General features: G+C 41.3%; 2 protein-coding genes and 1 long non-coding RNA gene across 13 annotated transcripts in view; 1 reads left to right on the forward strand and 2 right to left on the reverse strand.

Annotated features, from left to right (window-relative positions):
- Positions 1-619: 619 nt before the first annotated feature.
- Positions 620-4,137, reverse strand: REP15 (RAB15 effector protein). The gene is given in 3 exon segments (XM_035315413.1): positions 620-2,396; positions 2,399-2,452; positions 4,116-4,137. Coding segments are annotated over 3 exon segments (675 nt in total). The 3' UTR covers positions 620-1,797.
- Positions 4,138-4,535: 398 nt separating this feature from the next.
- Positions 4,536-5,848, forward strand: LOC118164187. The gene is made up of 2 exons (XR_004749364.1): positions 4,536-5,526; positions 5,571-5,848. It is a non-coding gene; the product is annotated as an uncharacterized LOC118164187 (long non-coding RNA).
- A 730-nt stretch (positions 5,849-6,578) lies between these two features.
- Positions 6,579-24,137, reverse strand: part of PPFIBP1 (PPFIA binding protein 1) — a 113,776-nt gene continuing 96,217 nt past the window's right edge. For 7 of the 11 annotated variants that reach the window (XM_035321296.1, XM_035321288.1, XM_035321279.1 and 4 more), the window contains 14 exons: positions 23,742-23,771; positions 22,416-22,587; positions 20,904-20,936; positions 18,612-18,753; positions 18,050-18,178; positions 17,196-17,346; positions 15,820-15,931; positions 15,568-15,656; positions 11,331-11,453; positions 10,006-10,131; positions 9,015-9,203; positions 8,284-8,463; positions 7,860-7,925; positions 6,579-7,221 (listed from right to left, as the gene is read on the reverse strand). In XM_035321296.1, coding sequence (XP_035177187.1) covers positions 7,135-7,221; positions 7,860-7,925; positions 8,284-8,463; positions 9,015-9,203; positions 10,006-10,131; positions 11,331-11,453; positions 15,568-15,656; positions 15,820-15,931; positions 17,196-17,346; positions 18,050-18,178; positions 18,612-18,753; positions 20,904-20,936; positions 22,416-22,587; positions 23,742-23,771 — 1,629 coding nt within the window. In that variant the 3' untranslated portion in view covers positions 6,579-7,134. The remainder of the gene's footprint in view (positions 7,222-7,859; positions 7,926-8,283; positions 8,464-9,014; positions 9,204-10,005; positions 10,132-11,330; positions 11,454-15,567; positions 15,657-15,819; positions 15,932-17,195; positions 17,347-18,049; positions 18,179-18,611; positions 18,754-20,903; positions 20,937-22,415; positions 22,588-23,741; positions 23,772-24,137) is intronic. The other 4 variants (XM_035321318.1, XM_035321309.1, XM_035321266.1 and 1 more) reach the window with 1 other exon arrangement.

The following is a 24,137-nucleotide window of genomic DNA, read 5'->3' on the forward strand; positions in this document are numbered from 1 at the left end:
CAATGTTTGCAGAGACAGCATTCCTATGGAACTGATTTGCTTACAAGACAATGCCCTAAAAAACACAAGCTGTAAGATAACATTTTAGAGCAAAAATAAAGCTTTTCTGCTGGCCTTTTATAAAACAATCAGTCCAGCTGCAGTACTGCTCATGCTGTTAATTTAAGCACACAAAAACAAAAACCATCCAGTGAATGGTTCTAGACCCTGCTTTCGCTGCACAGACCTGTAACTATGCACATTTTCTTTGTAAAAAAAAATAATAAAATACCAGAATTATCCCCTCTGTCTTATCAAACCCCTGTTATGCACAAAAATTACAATGCAGCCAGCTCTATAAAAAGCAACTGTATTTCAATGAACTAGTTTAAAAATAAAAAGCTTCCCTTCCCTGGCCCAGTTACCTTTGTGACATGGCAAAAATTTACTGATGTCTGTGTATTTGGTTTTATTTCAGTTCACTTTTCAGCCTCAGTTCAGACTTACCTCATTGAAAGTTTCTGGCACTGATGCCAAAGCTTCTTTATGCTCTTTTAATATGACTGTGTAAATAAGAGCCTTTATTTCTCAGAGGTCGTAGCTTCCCCATCTTAAAACTCAAACATCAAATAGTAAAAAATAAGATTGTTGAAATTATTTTTATTCTGTAAAATTATAAGGAAAGCCACATGCAGAGGAGGGTGATGCTTACAAAACTACTCATATATACAAAAGTTGGTCACTACAGTGCCACAGTGGCCTATAAACACAGTGGGTTTTCAAGTTTGAAACTGGGTAAGTTCTTCCTTTCACTGATTAAGAGTGGCTGAAAGAAAGTAACTACAACTGTGCAACCCAAAGTGCTGTAAAGTAAAAGCTGAGGAAAATGGAATAAATCAGTACATAAATACAATTAGCTGCTAAGATACCGAAAACAAAGACAAAGCAAAATACTTCCGCCCCTTCCTGACTGCTGCTTGCTGCCATGAGTGGTCAGGAGCTAACCTCTGCAGCTTTGAAAGACGAAGACTCCGATCAGCATCCCCAGTGCTAGATTTTTGTCCCCATTTGTTAATTTTCCCACATTTTCTTTAACAATTGCCACTGCCTTTTGCCACACCTTGACCTGACACAGCTACTTAGCAAGAACAGGATTTGCAGCTGGGACCAACCCTACCCATGCGTTTCATAGTGGCTCACAGCACTGGGGCTCTCCTGTCCCTGAATCCATAGCCTGGCACTGATTTACTTCCAACAGGCAGGTGATTAATAGCTTCTTCATATAGCCCATTTCTATCCCAGGGAAGGGCTTTTCCTCCTCCTCCTGAGAACCAGCTCCACTCCTCCAAAACAGTGTTTTGAAGTCCTTGTGTTGTCTTCCACACTCACTGCAACTTTTACAACTAGTAACAACACATTTTCCTTATTACAGACTCATCCTCCTGTTTAAAAAACAATCTGCCTTTTCTACAGACACAGCACACAAAGGCTAAGTCAAGTCTAATAAGACCTCCCAAGGCTCCAGGCGATAAAGCTTTCATCGACCTCAGCCAATACTTGACAGTTAGCAAACGAAATGTTCTGGCAAAATTACAAGCCTTCTATAAACACATTTTCTGGCAGGTACGTCCTGTTGTTTTAAAACCTGGAGAGACTGAATCAGCTTTGGCTAATGCAGATCTACAGAAATGTGCTGGGTGGAGGGGGAAAGTGGGAAATAAGGGGGTGGAGGAATGGCATGCAAGATGGGAAAAAGGCGAGCTCAGCCCACACAGCATTTGCTTCAGGCATGCAGAGCTGCTGCTGTTAACACAAGGTTTACAGAAAGTTTATGTACACAATGCCCACCTCTTTCAGTCCATTTCTTGTGCTGAGGCAGTTTTCCAACATCTCTTTTGTGGGCAAGAAACTGTCAGTACTCATGACAAATTGCCTTAGAGCATTCCTGCCCAACAGGTGGCATTTTTGCTTCTTCTTGGCAATGCTGTTTAGCATGACTCCACAGATGTCCTTGGGCTTCCCTGGCACACCAAACACGATGAACAAGCCCAGGCAGTCCCATCACACCAGGCGGCAGAACTCTGCCTGCTTCTTGAACCTGCTCCTGTTCTGGAAATGCTTGTCTGCCAGCGTGGCTTCCCAGCTGCAGTCATCCAGTGCCTCAGTGGGGCTGCTTTCACCCTGGAAAAGCTTGGCCAGCTGCAGAGCCTGCACAGCGATCTTAAGTTTGATTTGCTTGTCAACTCCCAACAGAGTCCAGATCCAGTCGACACCAAACAATGAGGATTGCTGCTTGGTCATTTTGCTGGTTGTGGTATGTTCCTCCACTCCCTATTCCACACAGAAACTGATGAAGTCGACCAGAAAGACCTTGTTCAGAGTGTTTGTGGCTGGCTGGAATTTGCTCTAAGGATCTATGAACCAAGGTAGTCCTTCAGTCTTTGGGATGCATAGACCAGATCTTGGCTGAAGACTTCATAGATAACAAGAGAACAAGAGTTTCAGCCTTGTTCTCCTGGTTGTCTTCATGTGATATTTTCCTGCCCATTTTCTGCGCAGAAGGTCGTTTCCACATGCAGACAGCCTCAGGGAAGTCCATTCCTTCTTCAGCAAAGGCTCTGTAGTCACTGGGCACTGTCAGACCTACTAAGTACACATAATGGGTAGTTGTCACCTTCTAGATTAAAGTCATGCCAGCAGGCTATGCTGGCAGGCTGCGGTCCTGGAGGGCATGCAAGGTTTCTCCTGGGCGTGTTCCTCCACAGCTCACTGAGCAGGAGCCAGCCCAGCAAGCCCTGTAACTTCCACACCTACTGAATTCACCTGTTTTCCTTATTGTTCATTCTGGCAACATTTCCTTCACCAATCCCATCTTATCTCATTTGATCTTATTTCTAGGACTATTACAAAGAAGCCTCTTTAATGGCGCTGGGTGTTTCCTAGAGATGAATCAAGCTGTTTCTTTAATCACCCAGAGAGAATTATGTATCCAGACCTGAAGACTTCTACAGGATGCATGAAATGATGTCACGGTCTGTTCTGATGTTTTCCTGTATCCCAATATTAACTGCTGTTACTGTCAGTGGAATTAACTGTGCTATGACAATGCACATGGACTCAGTTGAACTTTTGGCTTGCACTGAAGCTTGCACTGTTGCTGCTGGATTATCTCAGGGCAGCTTGGACAGTTACAGCTACAAATAAACAAGCTTCCTAACCTTACAAAATCCAGTCTCCCTAATTGTAAAAGCTGGAATGTATGTTACCACTGCAGCAGGCACCAGCCCCATTCAGCTCCAGAAGCTGCTGCTACCACCAAATGCACTGTCGCAGTCTCCTCATTGGCCCAGAAGCTCACCAACATTCTCACAAAACACTGTCCTACTGAGCACTGCTCTTATTCCTCTTCATTCTCAACAAATGAAGCAACAAGGATCTCTTTCTGCCTTCTTTTCTCTAATTGCTTAAAACTTCCTTCATTTGATCTCTCTCCTCCTGCCTACAGATGTTATTGTGCTGCTGCCAGCCCTGCAAGGGAAACACCATCTCAGGAGCAGGGCTGGTCAGGCACACTGCCCTCAGGTCCCTCTCTCCAAGAAATAAGATCATGTCCTAGGTATTACATTTCTTCTCTTCCAGGGTCTTTGTATGTGTCCTGGGACCGTCTCCATTCCTTCTTAACTTACAGCCATCAGTAGGCTGCTTCTCCTGTTATCTCTGACCCTAAACCTTGATTTCCCTTCCTTTCTACAGAGGGATTCCCCGCACTTAACACAATCTCCTTGCTGACCTCTGCTCCAAATTTACTGGCAACTCAGGTTTTGCTTTCATTTTCACAGCTGCCTCACAGAGTGCTATCCTCAGCTGGGAGGAAGAAGATACAAGGACTCAGCAGGAAAAGCTCTCGCTGCAAAGTAAAACGTCAAAACACTCAAAGAAAGCATAAAGCTCTCAAAGAGTATGCATCTTCTATTTTTCCATGTCATTGTAACAACAAATGCATATTGTGCTCTAGATTTCAAAGTGTTTATCCTCATTGTTAACACTGAAATGTCGATCCATCAAACAAAACCACAGAAATGACAGTCGAACGACAGGGAGGGGTTCTGCATTTTCTGCTGTTATCTGGGCCACACCAGGCAAAGCATTTATCGACATTTGTACCTGCATCCCAGCAGCACACTGTGGTATGGGGAAAACAGCTGGAGCTCCTATGCCTGCTGAGGGCTGCGAATGCATGCATAGGGGGAAAACACCTGGGACTGGAGAGATGCTTGTTCTCTGCAGCGGGGATGGCCAGAGCTGGTGCTTTTGCGCCAGATGACAATCAACAGTGATGCTTTCTCATCACACTATGCCAAATAACTCAAGTGATTCAAATCAGTATAAAAAGACCTAGGACAGTTTATTTCTTTGCTGTTATCTGACTTTCTGCAGGCACTATCAACAGATGAACTGAGTCCACAAAGACTCTGATTTTGTTTGCCCCTTCTCCCTCATCTTTTAAATAGAACAAAATAGCTTCCTAGGAAATTAAAAAAAAATAGGGATACATATTTAAACAAACACAAACACTTGGCAATTTTCACAGATTTTATTGGATCTTACATGGCAATATACAGTAGTAATGTTGCCATCTTCAAAAATGCACAAATTAAAATACCACAATGGTATCAATTTTGTGCACGTGTGCATAAACTTCCTGATGTCATCCATCCCTTGCTTTCATATTAGACCCCCATAAAATAATCACAGTTCAGATGATAGGCAGCTTTGAAGGGACAACCAATTTTCCAACCAGTAGATGCTGAAATGGGTTGTTCAGAGCAGAATTTTACTTACACTGGACTTACAAACAAATGATCATCTGCTGCTGCCAATATGTTTGTTAATAGCACTGGACTGAAAATAAATTTGAGAGTATTTGCTTATACCTGTTTCAGCACATAACATTGTGTCACTAGCCCCTTTTTTTCCTGTGAATATCCAGCCCTTATGTCCACTAGTCAGCACCTGCTAAAAGAGTGAATCTAGAGGAATACTGTTGCTCAGAAGCCTGTGCCATGTCTTCCCAGTGCTTCTCTACTGGTAAGAGCAGGGTCTAAGCCCAACTTACATGTAAATAATAACCATATTGTAAATTATTCACAGAAAGCAAGCCCTGAATCCACATCTGAGTATTTGCACTTGAAAACTGGAAGCAGGCATTACAGAATGTGGTATTTCTGCCTAATTAAAATAGCTCAAACACCCCCAAGACAGCAGAGGAAGAAACAACACACAGCAAATTATTTGTGGATGTTACTTAGTCAGGAATTTTGAATAAAGCACCAGTGTTGTAGTCTGCACAAACTGAATATGAACAATTATGGATTGATTGCCTGGTTCCAGTTACTGAAGAGAGAATGGCAGCACTTGGTATCATATACAACACAACTGGTCCACATCAAATTTTTCATCTTTGCACCTAAATAGCCTCCACTGCACATCCTTCAAAAAAAAAAAAAAAAAAAAAAAAGACTTGTAATAGCTTATAAGGTAACAATAGTATAGTGCTAGAATATGCCTCCAGTCTAGCCTGCATTTGACAGGAGCTCAGTGGAAGCCCCTGGAAGAACCTTACTTCCCTTCCTAACTTTTGTAATGGTGTTTCATGAATACCCACAAAATCAGCCAAAATCTAAAATCCATTACACCACACAAGCAGTATGTCAGAAATGGTTTCATCACTACCCTTGCTGGAAGTGACACAAGTCTTGTAAAAGCCAAATAGCACTGCAAGGAGCCATTCTAACTGAATTTTTTTCCTTTACAAAGCAAAGAAGTTTAATGCCATTGTGCTAAAATACATGCAACGTAAAACACCATACAACCACTGTAATAAACAGTTACTTTTTTGGCTTCTGGATAGGACACCTTGCAATACAGAAAAATTCTGACCAAAAAGAAATCTACTGGCTAGTTAAACTTATTAAAATCTGATGATCTTCAAGGCAAAAGAGTTACATTTTAAGAAGGTAAAATGATACACAGCATGTTTGATACCTGTATTTTTGAGGGAAATTCCCACCTTGGCTTTAATATTATGAAACTACATATTTCCTATATACTTCTCTCTCTATATATTTCATTTTGCAACTACACCATCTTTATGTTAGTTACAGCACAGAAATATCCCTTCCATATGCAGGGAGTACTCTCAACTTGAAGGAAAGCTCTCCAGAATATTTTTAAGTCACAGAAACATTAATAACTTTCTTGAATGCTGTATACTGCTGATAGGAACACGGAAGAAGACATTTTTAAATTTGCAGTTTCCATAAGAGTCACTGCCAATAGAAAAATGCTTTATAATTGTTTCATCCCAAATGGAAGATCATTACACTGTGCACTTAGTAAAAAGCAAAAAAAGCAAACAGTTCCAAAGGTCAGCCTGCCTTTTCCAGTAACCAGCTGGTATGCAAACTGGGATAATCTTTTACAAACCTCTCCCCTTCCCCCACACCTCAAGCTTTTCATCACTCTATTTCACAAAATTTAAATTTCTGCTTTTACATGTACTTCGTATATATATATATATATATATATATATATATATATTTTTATAAAACAGTATAAAAATAAAAGCAACTATTAAGAGCTACCGGGGAGGGCACAGATGACTAAAATCCTACATTAGATATCATGGGAAGGGCAGAACTAGTATTTGTGCTGGAAAAATGCCTTCAAAACAGATAGCAATAACATCTTGTTTCAACTGAAAACCTAGAGAAAGCTGATCAACATCTACAGAAACAATACAATTATTCTGGAACAGTATAAAGGATTAACTCAGGACAAGAATAAGCAAAAGGAGCACTATGATACCATGTAAATTTAAATGCAACACTCTGAAACATACCACCAGTTTGTACATTAAATATAGTAAAAACAATTATCATTCACCAGTGTCTGGGTGTTTCTTATGGCAACTTTAGAGTAGGCACCTTTTTTTTAAAAAATAAAAATAAAAAATTTCACCACCTCCTAGTGTTACTTCTAACAAACAGAAGCAAGAGCAATGTAATGTACGTGATTTGCTGCCTGTCATGTGTAATGATGTTTCTTGCACATAGGAAAGTGAGCTGAGCCTTCATCAGTGCCTAGTGGTTACCGTCACACGTTGGAGTCCTCATCCGTTATACTGGTGCTAGGAGAGCGAGTCGCAAAGTCTTTAAACATTTCATCCTCTTTTAACATGTGCTAGAAAGGAAATGATGGAAGAGTCAAGGTTCAGGCCCTCCCAAATAATATCAAGCACTGAGGATGGTCCAGTCTCATGTCTGGCAGTAAACAACACTAACAGGCAAGGCCGTCACTCTTCCCCTCCAGACACACCCTCATTCATTTCCAGGGGTCCCCTGGCTCAGGGGATGGAGCCAGCTGAAAAATGACTCAACTACAAAACAAACTGTGAGGAACAGAGGCTTTTTTTTTTTTTTTTTTAACCCCATGGCCCAGCCCTGTTTCTCCTGGCACAAATGGCTCGGGAAATTCAGACTGGGGCTGGGCTGACTCCTGTTTCTGATGAGGCTTCACTGTATCTGTCATTTGCACAGTATTTTACATACTTAAGTTCTTAGAGACTGAGGCGTTTGAGGCGTTTCACCCCATCCAAACACCATCTCTCACCAAAAGCATTGATATCTAGCAAAGCAATTGCCCCCAAAAATACAAAACTAAGCTGCTTGACAGAGCTGCTAATAATGATTAAAATTTGCACTTAAGTGTGTTTGGAGATAACTCAGCACTGCTATTTAATACTAGAGACTGGCAAAGGTCTTAGGTCCATTTTACAGAAAAAGGAACCTTATTCTACAGACACCAGTTTTATGCCTTACTGTCAAGTTGTTGATGCCTTCAGAAAACGCTCCTATTTGCCTCACTGTCCCTTCTGAATCTTCCATCTGCAAAAAAACAGATAATGAATAATGAATGAATAATAAATCCACTGTATGCCACAACAGAATGGCAATTAAGTATATTAAACAATGTAAATGCTTGATTACACCCAACCTGGTCAGAGCAAGGGAAGAGTGTGGACCATCAGGGCCACAAGCTATGCAAGAGAGGGTCTTACAGGCATTGCATTTACAGCTTGTATCTTCCTGTGCTGAGAGGCATGTTTGGTATGTTTGTTAGTGGTGCTGTGTGACTGTAAGAAGTGAGGACCTTCTCAGGCCAAAGTAATGGAAAGGTTTCACTGTGAAAAGGAGGTTTTCCACCAAACCTGACAGCAGAGTCAAGGATTTTAAACTGTTTTACCTGCTCCAGTCTGTCCAAATCGTCATCATCATACACTCGGATATCAAGGCCAGGCTTAAAACCCTTCTTTGACCCACTTCCAGAAGCCCTCCCCAGTTCCATAGGACACACATACTCTTCCACATCATCTTGCTTCTTCTTCCTCAGGCTTCCAAAATTGCTGAAGGCAAGTTTCTTTGGCTTACAAGTGAAGAGAAAATTCACAAGTTACAGTAAGCAAAGAATTAACAGATCTCTCTGCATTCGGTGTTTCAAACAATGTAAGCAGATGAGTTAAGACCCCACTGCTCTCCTAACAATGACTTTCTGAATAGGTGCATTTCCTCATAACTGCATCCAAAAGAACAAGACGTGTTCCCTCATTCTAACACTATTAGGAAAGCAACATTTAAAGAATCCCAAATGACAGAATGCCATCACATAAAACCAAGAGCATATGAACAGTAAGAGAGAGTCTACATCCCAAACATCTGATAGTATAGAGAGAAGGACAACTCACAAGAGTGCTACCTCTTGTCTGTATGTATGAGGAGCTGAGATGTGGTATGCTCACAGGAGACACAAGAGTCAAACCCAGAACTGCTGAGTACTATTTTAATGTGTGTTTTTTTTTCATTGGCAGCCAGTCCCTTTTCTCAGACTTTACTGAACTGTGCTCCAAGAACAGGTAAAACTGGATATATAAATGTCTGCCTGGAAGTTCATACATGGACCCAAAGCAAGTGGCCTACCTTTACTTTGGCAGTTGCTGTTAAGAGGACATAGTCTGAGGACTCCATGGCTTCACGTTTCTTCTGCTGGGCATCCTGCCCAATTAGGAGGTTGAAATGAGTCGCCAAGTGCCGTCGCAGCAGTGTCTTGTTTGGTGGGATGTTCAGCAATTGTGCCATGGTTTCTACATTGAAACGTGGCTCCAAAACCTTTTAACCAAACCACAGAGACTAGAGCTGAGGCCAATACTGTCTGATGAGGTCTCAAGGACATCAAGAGGCACACCTGTCTAAGGTTGCTTTGAGTTTTGTTTTAGAGAAAATATACCACAAAGAGGAAGCAAAGAGAGATAACTAATTAAAGGGTTCATAAAATGCTACCTCCAGACTTGCTTTCTTGAGCTATATTGAAACAAACTGGCAGGTAAGAAGAAAAGAACACATAAATCCACCCTTAGCTCATGTGATAGGTGAAGCTATCACAAAACGTTTATTCACCATCCTCTTCAATGCTGGAAAATGCAGTCAAAGGAATGATTGAAAATAAACAGACATAAAATGTCTGGAGAAATGATATACCTCTCAATTACAACAAACTTCTACAAGTGTAAGTCTCTAGCCTGGAGCATCTCATGCTAGAGCAACTAAAAGCAATGCTGATTTGACACTGAAATTACAGATTTTATGAAAGAATCAAACCCCCCTCACAAAAGAAAAACATACTGAGGTCTAGGAAGGAAGATGTTGGAAGGTGGAGAACACCATCAAATTGTGAGGGGGATACAGGTAAACAAACTCATTGCTTTCCAAACTAATTTTGCCCGATACATTCATATTTTTTAAACTATACGGTAATGAATTTTGACAGTAACTTATTAACCAGAAACAGAAGAAAAAATAAGCGTAGCTGCCGCAAAGATATCAGAACTTTGCTCTAGCAATTCTCAGCTGTATTTATATATATATATATATATATATATATAAAACAGAGTAAGTCTGCCTAAAACCTTACCATCAGTCCCCCATGCACACCACTCCCCCGCAGATTAGGTGCATACTCTGCCAAATCAACAGAGCGTAACCACTCCATCACGCGATGATTGGTCCACTGGGTCACCTCAGAAGGTGTGACATTACTCTGTGAACAGGAGAAACGGGTGGTTAAGGAGACTTCCCAACACAGCTGTCGCAGCCTAACCTTTACTGAAATAAACCTCTTCTGTCTTTAATGCACACAAGCCCACCTTGCACTTGAGAAAAAGCTTCCACTCTTTTTGGATTACTATCTTGCAGCAATATCAAAGCAGAGATGTGTCTGGACCAAACCCCACGCATTCCCCAAGTACTGCAAGATCTCAGAGCAGATATAAACTGAAATTTCATCAGAAATATTTCACCTCTGTATTGCAAAGGGTTCACAATATGCTGAGCTCTCCTGAATTTCTTAAGCTGCTTCTTCAACTCAGAGTTAAGATACTGACAGCTCCAGGTGATGGGGATACTGATATGAAGCTACCTTTCTGATGCTTTTCTAGTCATAACTAGAAGAGTCTAAAGACTTCCAACAATGCAGTATAGTTTGAAATCAGTCAGTTTCAAGTGTAGTTCATTCACAACATAAAATGTTTTATCTTTCTAATAATCTAAGCCTAGAACTGATCACAGCAGCTTAGCTTGTGTTTATCCTACGGGGAAGTGATCATCTTTCTTGTTCTGTTTGTAGGAAGTTGTGCCAAATAACATGAGCTGTGTCTGTGAGTTGAGTGGGCAGGTCTGTATCATACTTCATGCAGTTTGAATATATTGCTGTGTACTAGGAATAGTTGCAATTTCTACCAGTGGAGCTGAAAACTAGCTATCTCCACATGGTGCAGATATGCATCATGTATCTAAACCCAAGACTCTGGGTTGGTTCATCATCCATTGCCCTAGTCAGTGTACACTGCTTCCAAAACAAACAGATAGCAATTTCCCAGCCACAGACTTCACAGTTAAATAAGCCTCAGAGTAACTGTGCACTAAGTTCAAGATGACTTGTGTTACTGAAGGCATATCAAAGGCAAAAGAGCCAGTTGTCAGCTAGGAAGAGGAATGGGAAATTTGGCAAAGAGATATGACTCTGGGGCAATGGCCCACGGAAGAAAGAAAAGTGGTGTTCCAGGTAATTACAGCAGGACATGAAACTTGGGAACAAAATAAGAAAGAGGAAACAAAAAATGAAACAAAATGAAAAAGAAGACAGCCAATAAAGGAGGAGAGGGCAAAGAAGGAATAATCACAAACACACAGGAAAAAAAATAGAGGATTCTTCTTCACAGTTCCATCTTCAAGCAGTACCTCATCTGATGGCCTCCTGCGCAGACAGTTAGGCTCAAAGTTATTTATTCTCAGAACCTGAATGGCCCTTTTGATGCTGAGGTGGTGGAGGACACTGACAACCTTCAAGGACAGCAAGTCATCCTGTCAAAGAGGAAGGGGGAGTTAGTAAACACAAATGCACTTATTAGAGGAACTAACATCCAAAAGTAGGAGACTGCTTTGGACTCTGGCTTAAAATGTCACATCTGACACATTCTGGGATAAAAATTTTAATAAATGAGACACAGGACGTCAAACCATCTGTCCCAGAAGAAAATTTTCCATGTTGCTCCATACTAGCTCCTGAGTGATGTTCTTCACATATGGTATGGAGCTTAGTTAAGAAATCTGGAGTGATGATGACAGGAGAGGGTGAGATGATGCCTCCTCCGTGATCCTATTAGAGACAGGACAGCTTTCTAAACACACTGCATCACAATCAGACGGCATTTTTATTTAGTCCTGACCAAAGTTTTAATATCACAAACATCCAGCTCAAAGTTTAATTTAAAACAATAAATTACCTTGAAAACTGATTGAGGCATTCTGTATGGTTAAAATGAGAAAAAAAAAAAAAAAAAAAAAAAGAGGAAATAAAAATATGAGGTTATGTCAGGTTGGTCTCCTACAACTGTGAATGCTTATAGAAATGCAACTCATAAGTGGTGGAAGGAGCCATTCAGTGGCTTACAGCAGGAAGCCACAGTAAGGCAGAAGGCAGGCCGCTGAGAGGCTCACCTTGACTTACCATCACCCTGTAGCTCTTACCTTGTCTAGGCACCTCCTGCAGTTTGAGGAAAGGAGGGCAGGTTGGCCAGGAACACCAACTCCCTGCTCAGCACCCCAGCACATGCCAGGGGAGCACATCAGGCACGCAGACGGCCTGGAGCTCTGCCTCCCTGAGATGGCACTGCAAGGCAGCCTGGCTGTGAATTTACACCACATCATTTTCAGCATGGGATGAGCCACTTCTCACACATCGCAGGATAAGAGCACGCAAAGACACACGCACACTCCTCTCTGCAACACGTTGTGATACTAACAAACGCAGATGGTTCTTTCTCCAAAAGCTTGATCCTCCCATTTTTTTTTTTTACTTACACATTAATCTTGTAGAGAAATTCATTTTAGAGCTCACACAGACCAGCTATTTAGGTTCCCACCACTCCTTCATAGGAAAAGTCACACGTCTCCTGAGACGTGTGAGAATTTCTACCACGCCAAAGAATGAGACACTGCCTCACAGTGTCCCTCTCCCTGCACTGGCCACCAGGCGCAGCCTTTGGCTGAATAGCTAGCTTTTAGATGTCAAGAGCTGGGAGAGGCAAGTTTCCTTCCCTCTTTGTGACAACAGCAGCAAACGGCAGTTTTGCTCTGGCTCCATTATACCCCTTGTTCTCCCCCTTATATTCAGGGCTACTTCAAATCACTGAGAAGGGGAAGAGAGAGAGTCTTCTGGCAACCAAGAGGGCTTAACTCACAGGACACATATGGTGAAAACAGCCAAGGAGACTCCAAGTTTAGATTAGGCTTGCAGGTTAGAAAAGGCTGATGGGTTTGCAATCTATGCAATGCAGAAGATGCCACACTTTGCCTACCTCTGTTTTCACTCCAATGTCTAATATCAGATTCTCTCTCATGAGACAGAGACATGAAAAACATTCATGAAAGAGTACATGACCAGCCTGGAGAGACTTCCCAGCTCACTCCCAGCTAGCTACTGCAGCACCAGAGAAGGGCTACAAAGAACTTGTCCTGCACTGCAACAGGGGTCACATGCTGCGAGACTTGCATTCTTGCTAAGTTAGGCTCTTTGATTATAATTTAATCCCTATTGTACCATTAACTGGCTCAAAGTCTGATTCTTTTCTGGTACAAGGTGGCTGACAATTTATGCACCTTTATGTCAGGGTTAACCTGGCTTAATGTTTTAGTATTACATTTGTGTTACAAATACATGCCTATTTTATATTTTTGTCAGAATAATCTATGACTAGATTCTTCGCTTGCCCAAGTATTTCATTGTTTTCAGCTAACCTTATGATGAATTTAAGATTAGAGTTTCTATTTCATAGTTTGCTATTTTAGTTTGAGTCGGGGTAAGTCTTCATGTGATTTTTAAAAGTATTTTTCATACTTTGCATACCGCTATATTTAGTTGATTATTTACACAATCTGCTAAAAATTTGATGGTTCTACTCTAAAACATTCCTAGCAATTTAAAATTAAAGGGAATTGACAGGAAGAATACCTATTTAAAAGGCAAAGCCCCTGCTGCATTTCCCTCCTCTGACCACCTATTACTTTTCTACTTAAAGAGAAAAACAACTGTTGAATAACAGAAGTTCCTTTACCACCTATGCTGTATCCTATCAGCATTTAATGCTCATCTAGTCAATAGAGTGATAAAGTCTCCCAACACAAGATCAACCTCAGCAGAACCTGCTGGCATCAGACCTCCATGATTTAACAAGCAGAAGAAAGAAACTGCCTCCTACTTTTATATTAATGTCCAAACTAAAGAACTAAAGGAAGCAAACACCAAAACACCTTATGCAAGCAGCAAGTACTTGAGTATCTGACTGAAAAGCACTTGACAGCAAAATTACGTCAGGTAGCTGAGCTCATGTGAGAGCTGTACAAAATACATGCAAACTTGGCATAAAACGATAACTTTTACTCTGTTCATAGCACAACTCATGAGAGAACGCCACTGCAACTGACTTCTTCTTTGTTACAAAGAAGGGAATAATACTGGCAATGCTCAGTTTGCATTTACTTCTCCAGAGAACAACTGCCTTATAAGTCATCTTAACTGACATTTTAGACAAATGAAACCTGCTAGGTTGGCTTCACCTGACAGGCACTAAATGGGGTAGCTGACACTGGTGCTGTACATTTTGAAATAAATTACACAAATGCTATTAAATGTAACTTGTTTTCAAACAAGCTGTCTCTTAAAACTGCAATTGTCTTCAAAGAAAATTGCTTGGGTTTTCTTACCCTAAGCATCCACATGAATATGTAAGTACATTTAATGTTTCCTCACAGAAGAGAAGAAAAAAATTCCACCTACTTCTATTAGTTAAAAGCATCATGAACAGCAAAAGCCCAGCTGCATGAAATGCAACCACAGAATCTGCACACTTTTTTGTACTTACACATGCTGCCTGAGCACATCAGACATCACAGACAATTAAGTGCAAGATTGCCCATTACTCACGTATGAGTCTGGGCATTTGCTTACTATGTTAGCTCTTTCACTTTAAGATGGTGTCTTTAAAGCTGGAAAGAATATAGGAAATACTTGCAGGTGAGCTGTACTATCAGGGCTTCTGTTTTCTACAGGTTGAAGCTATTAGCATTAACACAGGATACCCAGTAGAGTTTCAAGCAGTCCTTTAAACACTGCAATACAGTGTGTGCAAATATGGCATCCCAGAATATCTTTTTAGCATTAGCAGTGCTTCTGACACTCTCACCTCTTAACTTTCTCCCTGCAATTATGCAGAAAATTTGCAGGCCCAATTTCTGAACTGTTCAACAGCTTTGAAAATACTGACATCTCATGAGACATATGAGATGCGTAGATGTTGGAATGAACTCAGTGCTTTTGGTACACAACATGAGTATATGTGTAGCCTCTGCAATGCTGCAAGAACAAGTGTAAGCTGCAACTTTAGCTTCCTTTCAATAGATATTGTCATCTGGGGCAAAACTCAAATATGGAGATAGTAACCTCACAGTACTTCTAAGTTTCTCTTTAAAACTTTGAACAAAGGCCCAGAGTAATGTGCAGATGGTCTGCTGGCCTCCAGACATGTCAACTGCCATGACCTGACTCCTCATGGACACCAGACCCTGTAAGATGTCTGTCTGGTCCTGCTCTCCCCAGAGGGATCTGAGAACAGATGTCTGTGTTGCCAGAGCTGCCCAAGCAGCCACAGATGCCCTCCAGTGCCCCATAAATGGGGTGCTTATGGGGACAGCAAGGATATGGCTGGTGCACACTCCTGTGGGAGGGCTGAGGGAAAGAGGTTTAAATGTTAAGTGAATTTAATATCTATGCAGTCACAATGATGGCAGGTTGAAAGCAGGTCTCTCTACCCTCACCTGGTCTTCAGTGAGCTGTCTGGAGGTATGCCAGTGTGCTCTGAAGTGAGGAAAAACTAAGAACATGGCAAAGATGTCAGGAAAAGAAGAAACATTTACTCACCACACTCATGTAATGGAGCATTCGGCCATCCACCTTTCCTTCATCGAACTGGGTCTTATACTGGGGGAGGCCAATGTCATCCAGCCACCCTAAGACAGAGACAACCACATTAGTGCGGCAAAGCTCTCATTATTTAATAGCAACCATGTCTGTAACACTAGTTAGTGCTATTATCACTCTTTGAGCCTTAAATTTGTCATGATTAGGAACCCCTACAAAAAGTTGCTGCTTCAGCATGCAATAAAATCTTACTGGTAACCCAGTGGTAATCCAGTTTTCCATGATTGTTTTCCTCTTCAGACCCAAGTGCCTGCAGAGCAAGCTGAAGCTTCTTCCGATGCAATGGGTGCTTTATCCCAAGCTCCTGTGAAAGTAAGGAAAGCAACAAAGCTTGTGACAATACTGTATTTTATTTCTCCCTCTGCTATGTAAGAATTAAATATGGTTTCAGAAAGTCACAGTGTAAACAGCACATGATGGTGACTTGGCAGGTATATTTCCCATTGCTGAATACCAACACCATCTCAGCACATGCTTGGAACTATGGAAATGCCAGTTCACTGAATTGGATTAAGGGATGTAGGTTCTTTAGCACTGTATGAAAATATCACCCATAGTATTATAATACCAGCTTAAAACAATTTAAAACATGTTGATATTCAGAGAAATACTTGATGTGATTACTTCCTTCCCTCCCACTTTGGCAGGTAAGGTTAAATGAGTTAATTAGTTGAAAGCATATAAAGGTCCCAGGAATTACTGACATTTATTAATGCTTCCAAATGCACAAGAACTTCCCCAGTCTAGAGGTCCAAGTGTAGCCATCAAAGATTTATTTAATCCCATGTACACTTTTACTAGCACTCACTAGTTAATGTTATCTCTGAGTACTGCAAACCACTATGTCATATCACACTTCTCATATTCCAGTTTTAGTATAGCTAAAACTTTGAATTAGCTTACTGTCTAATTAAAACACCCCCCCCCCCACCCCCCCTTCCCCAGGGTTACTATTTCCTGAGGGCAGTAATTCTTAAAAGTTGAAAATTCAAACATTAGCAAACATTGTGGATTCAAAGTGTAAACTAAACCAACTTTTTCAGCTTCTAGTTTTAGGAAAGAAGACAAACAATTCCATAATTTAAGACAAAGAAAATGGTCACTCTGTGTGTAACAGGGTATATGCCTCTGTGTAAAATGGACAGAAAATAAATCCAGACCAAAGCAGCAGCTTTTTACACCTTTTTTACACAGGCATAAAATAACTGTGCCATAAATAAATTATAATGAACCTGTTTCAAACCTGTTCGATAATGAAGCACTCTTGTGTGCATGTTTTTAAAAAGCAGCACAGCCAATTCAGGTGTCCATGTTGAGTGAAGTTAATTCACAAACTTCTAATTAAGAGTTTCATTACAGAACATTACATTTCTACTAAATGTCACCTACAAAGAATCAGATTTTGCATTGTTGCAGATGATATTTAAAAAGAAAAAAATAAACTTTTTTTTTTTTACATTTTCATTTTTACTGGATGCACTTCACAGTGCAGATATGATTTACATGAATAGAAATACTTTTTTTTTTTGATAAGTTTAATTAAAGGTAGTGTTTCTAGTACTTCTCACCTTTTCCAAATCCTGCTGAGAAGCCTGAAGAAGTGTTTGTCCCGACAGTATCCATTGTCTGCCATTACTTATATAAGAGCCTAGTCCTTGGTCCTGGAGCCAGTTGCAAACCTGCTCCTTTGTCCACTTGGCAAATGGCATGTCCAGCTCACTTCAGAAGATTTTACAAAAAAAGAGATTGATAAATCCCATGCCTCAATCTCCTGCTTTCATACTTAAAATAATAACAGTAATAATGATAATAATAATAAACAACTAAGCCGTTCATTCATGGCTATTTGGTGGGAGTTGGGGCAATCTCCAGGAGAGAACGTGCATCACGATCAGCTGCTAGGTGAGCCTTGGAATAGTGTGCTACATCAGAACTGTTAGCACCACAAAGTGCTAATTGCTACTGATCTCCTGTCACCATTGCAATAAACATCTATTAATGTTACTGGCACAAACACCTTTGCTGCCTAGGGTGGCTAAAACTCTAAAGAAAAAACATAATATTTCCCTTTTGCCTTTAATCCCAAGAAATGCAGCAGGAAACATACTGGAGGAATATCTCTCATGGCCACACGAGGGTTCATGTTCCGTTTTGTGCAGCCTTACAGATGCACTCCTGCAAAGTCACAGGCAAGAAAAGCTTCACTCAGCAGCAGCATCCCACCCCTGGGTACCCACCACCCAACCCGCCTCAACCTTGATAAAACCACCTCTCAAAGGAGGAAATAGCATGGATCTGCCTGTTTCTGCTGGCTGGGAGAGGGGATGTATCCATTTGACACTGTGCTTCTCCTTTTGACCCTGTGCTCTACTGGAGCTGCTAGGAAGACAAGCATCAGCACACTTTTCACCACTCATCTTACTTGGGAGACTGCCCCAGGTCTCGAGACCAGCCCAGTCGTGGCCCTGCAGTTGCTCTTGTCCCTCCTCTTTTGAACTCCATCTCAGACATGTCATCTATGTTGAAGGTGGTAGACTGACTTCTCCTAAGTCTAGATTAATGGAAGGAAGCATATTCACATTTGACCAAGGAAAAGGCATGCTTCTACTAGCACAACCAACACACACAACATTTCCCATGGGGTTTGTAGCCCTCCCTCCACCCACCAGTAGCCCAAAAAAAACTTAAATGCCATGCTGGCTCATGCTCTTGTGACAGTCACACCAACCCTGCCCACAGCCTGCCTTGAACAGACCACAGGGCCATTGGTTGGAGAGGTAAAAAGGGAAGATGAGAAAGTGAGATAGATTTGAGAGAAAATGCATACAAGAAGATGGAAGACAGAGCAGTGCCCCTGCTAAGCCCACTAGCTTCTTTCACCCAAAGGCATCAGCTCGGGCAGCCCCAGTGCTCAGCTGGAACCCTTGCAAAACCGTTTGCAAAATCCAGCTCTGCAGAACAGTCATTTTGCATCTTTTACTTACTTTCCAAAAAACTTCTTGATTCCTCTGGCCTTTTTCTTGGAATCTGGAGAAGGTGGAGTAATCTGTAAACTATCTGCTTCTTTTGGTCGAGGGGGCATGTCAGTCAGATCCAAGTGATCTGCAGATCCTTTTTCTGTTTCAGCTATTAGAAAACAAAGCTCCATCAAGACTTACTTCCACAGCACTGTACAGACACTCCTGAACTCTGAAACAACTCTTTCTAAAATTATTGAGCCCCCTTGTTGAGAAAATAGGGCAAAGAGAATGGGAAAAATCCAGGAGAAACAAAACGTGTTCCTCATTCACGGGCCTTACACTCCAAGGCTATATCCTTGCTAGTTGAGTAGGCAACAAACATTTGGTGAATTAATCAATGAATTAAATCCCAAATACACTCTTTCTCAGGGAGTGTGTTTTCAGAGAAGCCCAGGAACAAAATCAGTGCCATAGCAGGAGTCCCCAGAGCACAAAAAAAAATAAGTGATTACCCTGTGGGCATCTTTCCTAAAGATCTGCAGTATCTCCTAAGTTCACCACTCACAGAATTCAAGCAACAAACAGTTCCTCCTACAACCCAGGAGTGGGTGGGCCCTTTCACCTCATTGGTGGAAAGAGTGCTTCCCCCATGCAAGTTCTGGTGCGTTTTGTTCCTCTGTAGAGAAATACCATGAAGTCTAGGCTCTGTCTGAACGGGATCTTCTCTTTGGAGAGAAGCACAGAGCACTCTGATTAATGTGAAAAGTTTGATCTATAGCTGTTGTTTTCTTTGACAACAAACCTCACAAGTGAAGTTGTTGCGAGACTGTTTAGTAAAAGCTAAGCTAACAAAGAACAAAACTACTTAAAGACCATTTAAAAAGAAAACTACACAAAACTGCAATACCTATTAGGCTACATAAGCAGAGATGTGGCAGCAAAGTGCTAGATAGCTGAATGAAGTCACCATGTGGAGCTTATGCCACTTGCTTGCTGAGGAACAGTGACAGCACGTGCCTGCTTAGATGAAGCAGCTGTGGCAAGGCAGCCTACTGCAGGCTGACAGTCAGGCCTGCAGCCACTTTTACCATATTTTCACATGGGTGTGTAATTAGATGACCATCATTTGTTTTTGACATGGACTCTCAGACTTCCAGGAGAAAACAAGTTGCATGAATCAAGCTAGACCGCATACTGCTGGCACACATGGTCTCAGCATATCTTTCTGCTGAGCAAAATTTTACATGTTTCAGCTGGACTACATTTGAACATGCCCCATTTTCCTTCAATGATTTACAAGTGGAACCTCATAATGAAGCAACAAGGACACATAAAAGATGATTTCTTTTTACTTCGGTTTGACCACTACTGAAAATGGGAATTCTCCCAGTGAGAGACAGCAGTAGTGTCAAACCAGGCTTTTGCATTAGTGATTTTTGGTTTGCTCAGATAAGAAGTGCTAGCTTAGAAAAAAACATATTTAAACATAATTCTGAAGGGAGAGTACCAGGACAAGGCTAGATTAGAAGCAGAGATTTGTGGCTATTGCAACATTTGCTCCTTGTACCTTGCTCCACCGACACAACCTCTAAGAGGAGGTGACATTTATGGGGCTATATGGGAAACCAAGAGGGCCAAGAGCACTCGTGTCTCTTTGTCAGCAAGGGTGACACGCAATGGCTGTGCTGCCACCCCAGCTGACACAGCTCCACTTGCTAGTGTCAGACCCTGCCAGTCCTCCCTGCCCTTGCCAGAATCACCCAGGGAATGCTCAAATCACGAGACCAGGTTTTACTACATAAACAGCTCCATCCCAATCTGCCCCAATTACTTCTCATTCATTTACTACATAATAAATATAGCTAATTCTCAGAAGTGAACTTACATACCCTTCTCCTCAGAGCTCCCCTAAATGAACGCCTGAGAAGTAAACAAACTCCAACCCTGCTTTGCCACCCTTCAAGTTTGTACAGGGTTGTCCAAGAAGGACACCAGCCCAAAGGTGCCCCATGTGTTTATATGTTGCTGATTCTCAGTTGCTACCTTGGTCTGTAGGTAACTGTGCTCAAAGCTTTGGCTAATGTCTCTGCAAATTAACCCGCAATCCCTCTCATTAGTAGCAGCTATCAAAAAATGGCGCAGCTGACTTATAGCAGAGGGCAGATGTTACATGGAAACTCCTTTTAGCAATGCACAAAAGTTTTGATGCAGAGCTCTCATGTCTAGCTTTTGCTTTAAAAGTGTGTGGCCATAACCAGCTGTTAGCAGCAGTCACAACACAGCGGAGGTACAGGCAGACATGCAGTATTACTATACCTAGAGTAGGTGCACTTGCACTTCGACTGCGATCTTCAGATATCCAAACAATGCACATAACCACACGCAGCACAAGGGGAGAGAACACGCAGAGGGACAAGGTAAATCACATTTCAAAACTTACATCAGCAAAATACAAGACAAAAGGAGGGAGGTACAATAGACCCATGCACCACACACAACACTGAATTCACAGAGAGATTAGGATTACCAATTCACTGCTAATCCCTCTCTCACAGAAAAAGAAATGCAGTAAAGATCCTTGGTGGAGAGGGTAAAACAGCACCTCAGTCACTTCAGTGCAGGGAGGTCACCTGCTATGTGACTCACGCAGGCTCCTGTGGGGTGTCAATATCTGGAGAACAGTTTTACAGATGGAAGCACTGAAATCTGGATAACTCATTCAAATCCACATAACCATGCTCTAGATGGCCCACCTTCCAGTCCTTTATGACAGCCACAAGAACTCCATCTTGTCAGACAAATTAATTTCAGGATGAAAACAGATGATTACACAAAAGCACGCACAAAATAAACCAAAGCAAAGTCTAACCCTCAGAATAGACTGTGTATCTATTCCAAGTAAGCTAGTAAGTTTCTGTGCCATGTGACACAGATAAATTATGTGCAATGCATAATAAATGTGTGAGCATGTTACTTCTTTTGAAAAATGATCTAGAATCGTCATTGGTAAGTAAAAGCAGGAGACTCTTCTGCTCAGGACAGAAGAAGCTATCCCCTTTTATGCTTCTGAAAGATAGAGCTGAAGTCCTAAATTTTGTGCAATAGAAAACAAAAAAATTTAGATAAATAGCAGTAGATCTGATGCACAGACTCACTTGATGCTTGAACTGGAACAGTGTAAATACTACTGTAGCAGAGGAGCTAATGCAAGTAGGATTTCAGCTGCGGGTAACAGCAACTTCTCCATTAAGCAAAATACTTTATTTCTTCATTGTGCGAATGTAATCAAATGACAAAACCAAAACAAAAAACCTTCCATCACAGGTCTAGAACTCAAAATGAGCTTGAATAACTTGTCAAGGCTGTTCTTGTTGCCACAATCTCTTTTGCAAGGCTAGTTAAATACACATAAAATAAAGAGGAAGACTGAATGTAGCTGCCTCATTTCTGTACATCTGAAAATCTTATGAAAGATAAACTGAGGATGGGACCATGGAAAAAAGAATACCCACAAACCTCATCTGTGAACTACTACCAGACAGACAGCATTTCAGAACTGCAGCAATCCATTACAAAGTCTCAGGGGAGATTGAGGGGTTGAGACATAACAACTAACTTCATTACATCAGAGAGGTTTTCTCTGTCTGTTGCTTCATTTTTTCCAATCATTCTACTGAGAACAGTACCACCAAGTCACAGTGAGACCAAGGCTGGCCTTCCTGCTTCTTAGGATTGTTACAGCACCCAGAAAAATAAACCTTTAGTTCTCTGTTATTAAGACCTTTGTTCAAAATGCACAGAATCTGAGTGCAGGTGCACAATACCTACCCAGATTTGGGGCACTTGCAGTCCTCTTGTTATTTTTTATCTTGAAAAAGCCTCGTCCAAATGAAGATCTGGCTTTACGGGTACCAAAACTATCCTCATCTCCTGTGACACCATGAGAAGGAGATTTTGGAGGGAGGGTTGCAAAATTATTACCTTCCATTGGAGGTTTAACCTGCTTAAGGTAGGGAAACAGTCAGTATCAGGGAACTGCAAAAGACCTTTTGAGAAAGATACAAAGTGACTGCTGACAGATAACCTGAAGAGTCATTCACATATGTTACTACAGGAAAGCAGGACAATAGCCATAAAGGAGAACACAGACAAGATCTTCATTTGAATATGTTCAGGACCCAGGATTACTACCACTAGCTTCTACGAATAACATGTTCTCTTGAAAATGTTTCTCAGTTTCTGCAAGTAAGGCTTACAGGTATGAAAAAGAAAAATACAGTCCTGGAAGGCTTTGAACTTTTCCAGCTTTCCAGGGTTTCTGTCTCCCCCATTGGTAGCTGTAGGGGCAATGGGAAGCAAAGAGGGAGACAAAACCCCCACACTAAATCAGTTCTCTGCCAAGTGCCACACAGTTCCTTTCATCTTATTACTGCTCTGCAATTTCAGAACAAATTAATTAATTGATTATGTCCACTGACCAAGTTGAGAGAAAAGTAAGCACCAAGCAAAGAGTAAATGACAGGACAGAAAATCAGAAACATCAGTTCACCCATTTGAAGTAGTAGTTTTAACCTTTTTCACTGTTTCTTTAAAAGGCAGAAACAAACCCATTCCTTTGGCTTTTGCTGAATGGATACCACATTCAGGCTAAAAGCAGTATCTGATGTAGGTGTTCTCTCTACTCAGATCTTCCTACAAGCAGCAACTGTTGCATGCAAACTACTGACATAGTAGGGTGGACCATGGTGTAACTGTTCTGTAATGACAGTCTCTTTAAGAACACAGCTGTTACAGAAAACAATTTGGAAACCCAAGGGTTTTTAGAGATACAATCAAAGGTAATTATAGTCAGTGTAATAGTTAATGGTTAGCTTTGTTAATTATCAAGTGGTAGAAGTATGTGGGGGAAACATTAGCTTAGATGGCAACCTTATGCTCTACCAGACTGAAAGATAATCCATGTGTGAGAGGACAAGAACATGTGAGATACAAAGCAGTTGTGGCAATCATCATATCCCTCCTCAATATCTTGTTTGCAGGTTTGCTATTCTCCCTTTGGAACTGCATGCTGCAATTTCACAAGTTTGAGCCTTTCACCACCTACTTGCTGTCCACATTTCTCTGTGTTCACACAGGAGAGTACACACACATTACCTCTGTTAGCTTCTGTGCAGGGTCTCTGTCCTATTTGGGAAAGATTAAGAAACACATTTTAGAAGTCACAGTTTATAGTCAGTATCCAATTCATTACAGTCACCCTGAGTTGAACTGACTGAAATACCCTTCTCTACACTTTTTTTATTCCCTAAAGATACCTCTTTGGAGCTGTATTTCATACAGACTAATTCTTGTTGTTTTTTTTGAGGTCAGTGAGCTGACATGAAAGTACGGTTGCTTCAGTTTACTTTGTAAGGGATTAGCTGTGTACATAATCAGCCACAAGCAGCCTGCAAGGCACTACTGAGCACAGTTGGGTGACAGGACCCAAAGCAGAAATCAGACAGGGTAGAAGCCAAGTAGATAAAACATCCACAGCCTCTACTCCTTGCC

The sequence above is a fragment of the Oxyura jamaicensis genome, chromosome 1 (genome assembly GCF_011077185.1).
Source record: "Oxyura jamaicensis isolate SHBP4307 breed ruddy duck chromosome 1, BPBGC_Ojam_1.0, whole genome shotgun sequence".
NCBI lineage: Eukaryota > Metazoa > Chordata > Aves > Anseriformes > Anatidae > Oxyura > Oxyura jamaicensis.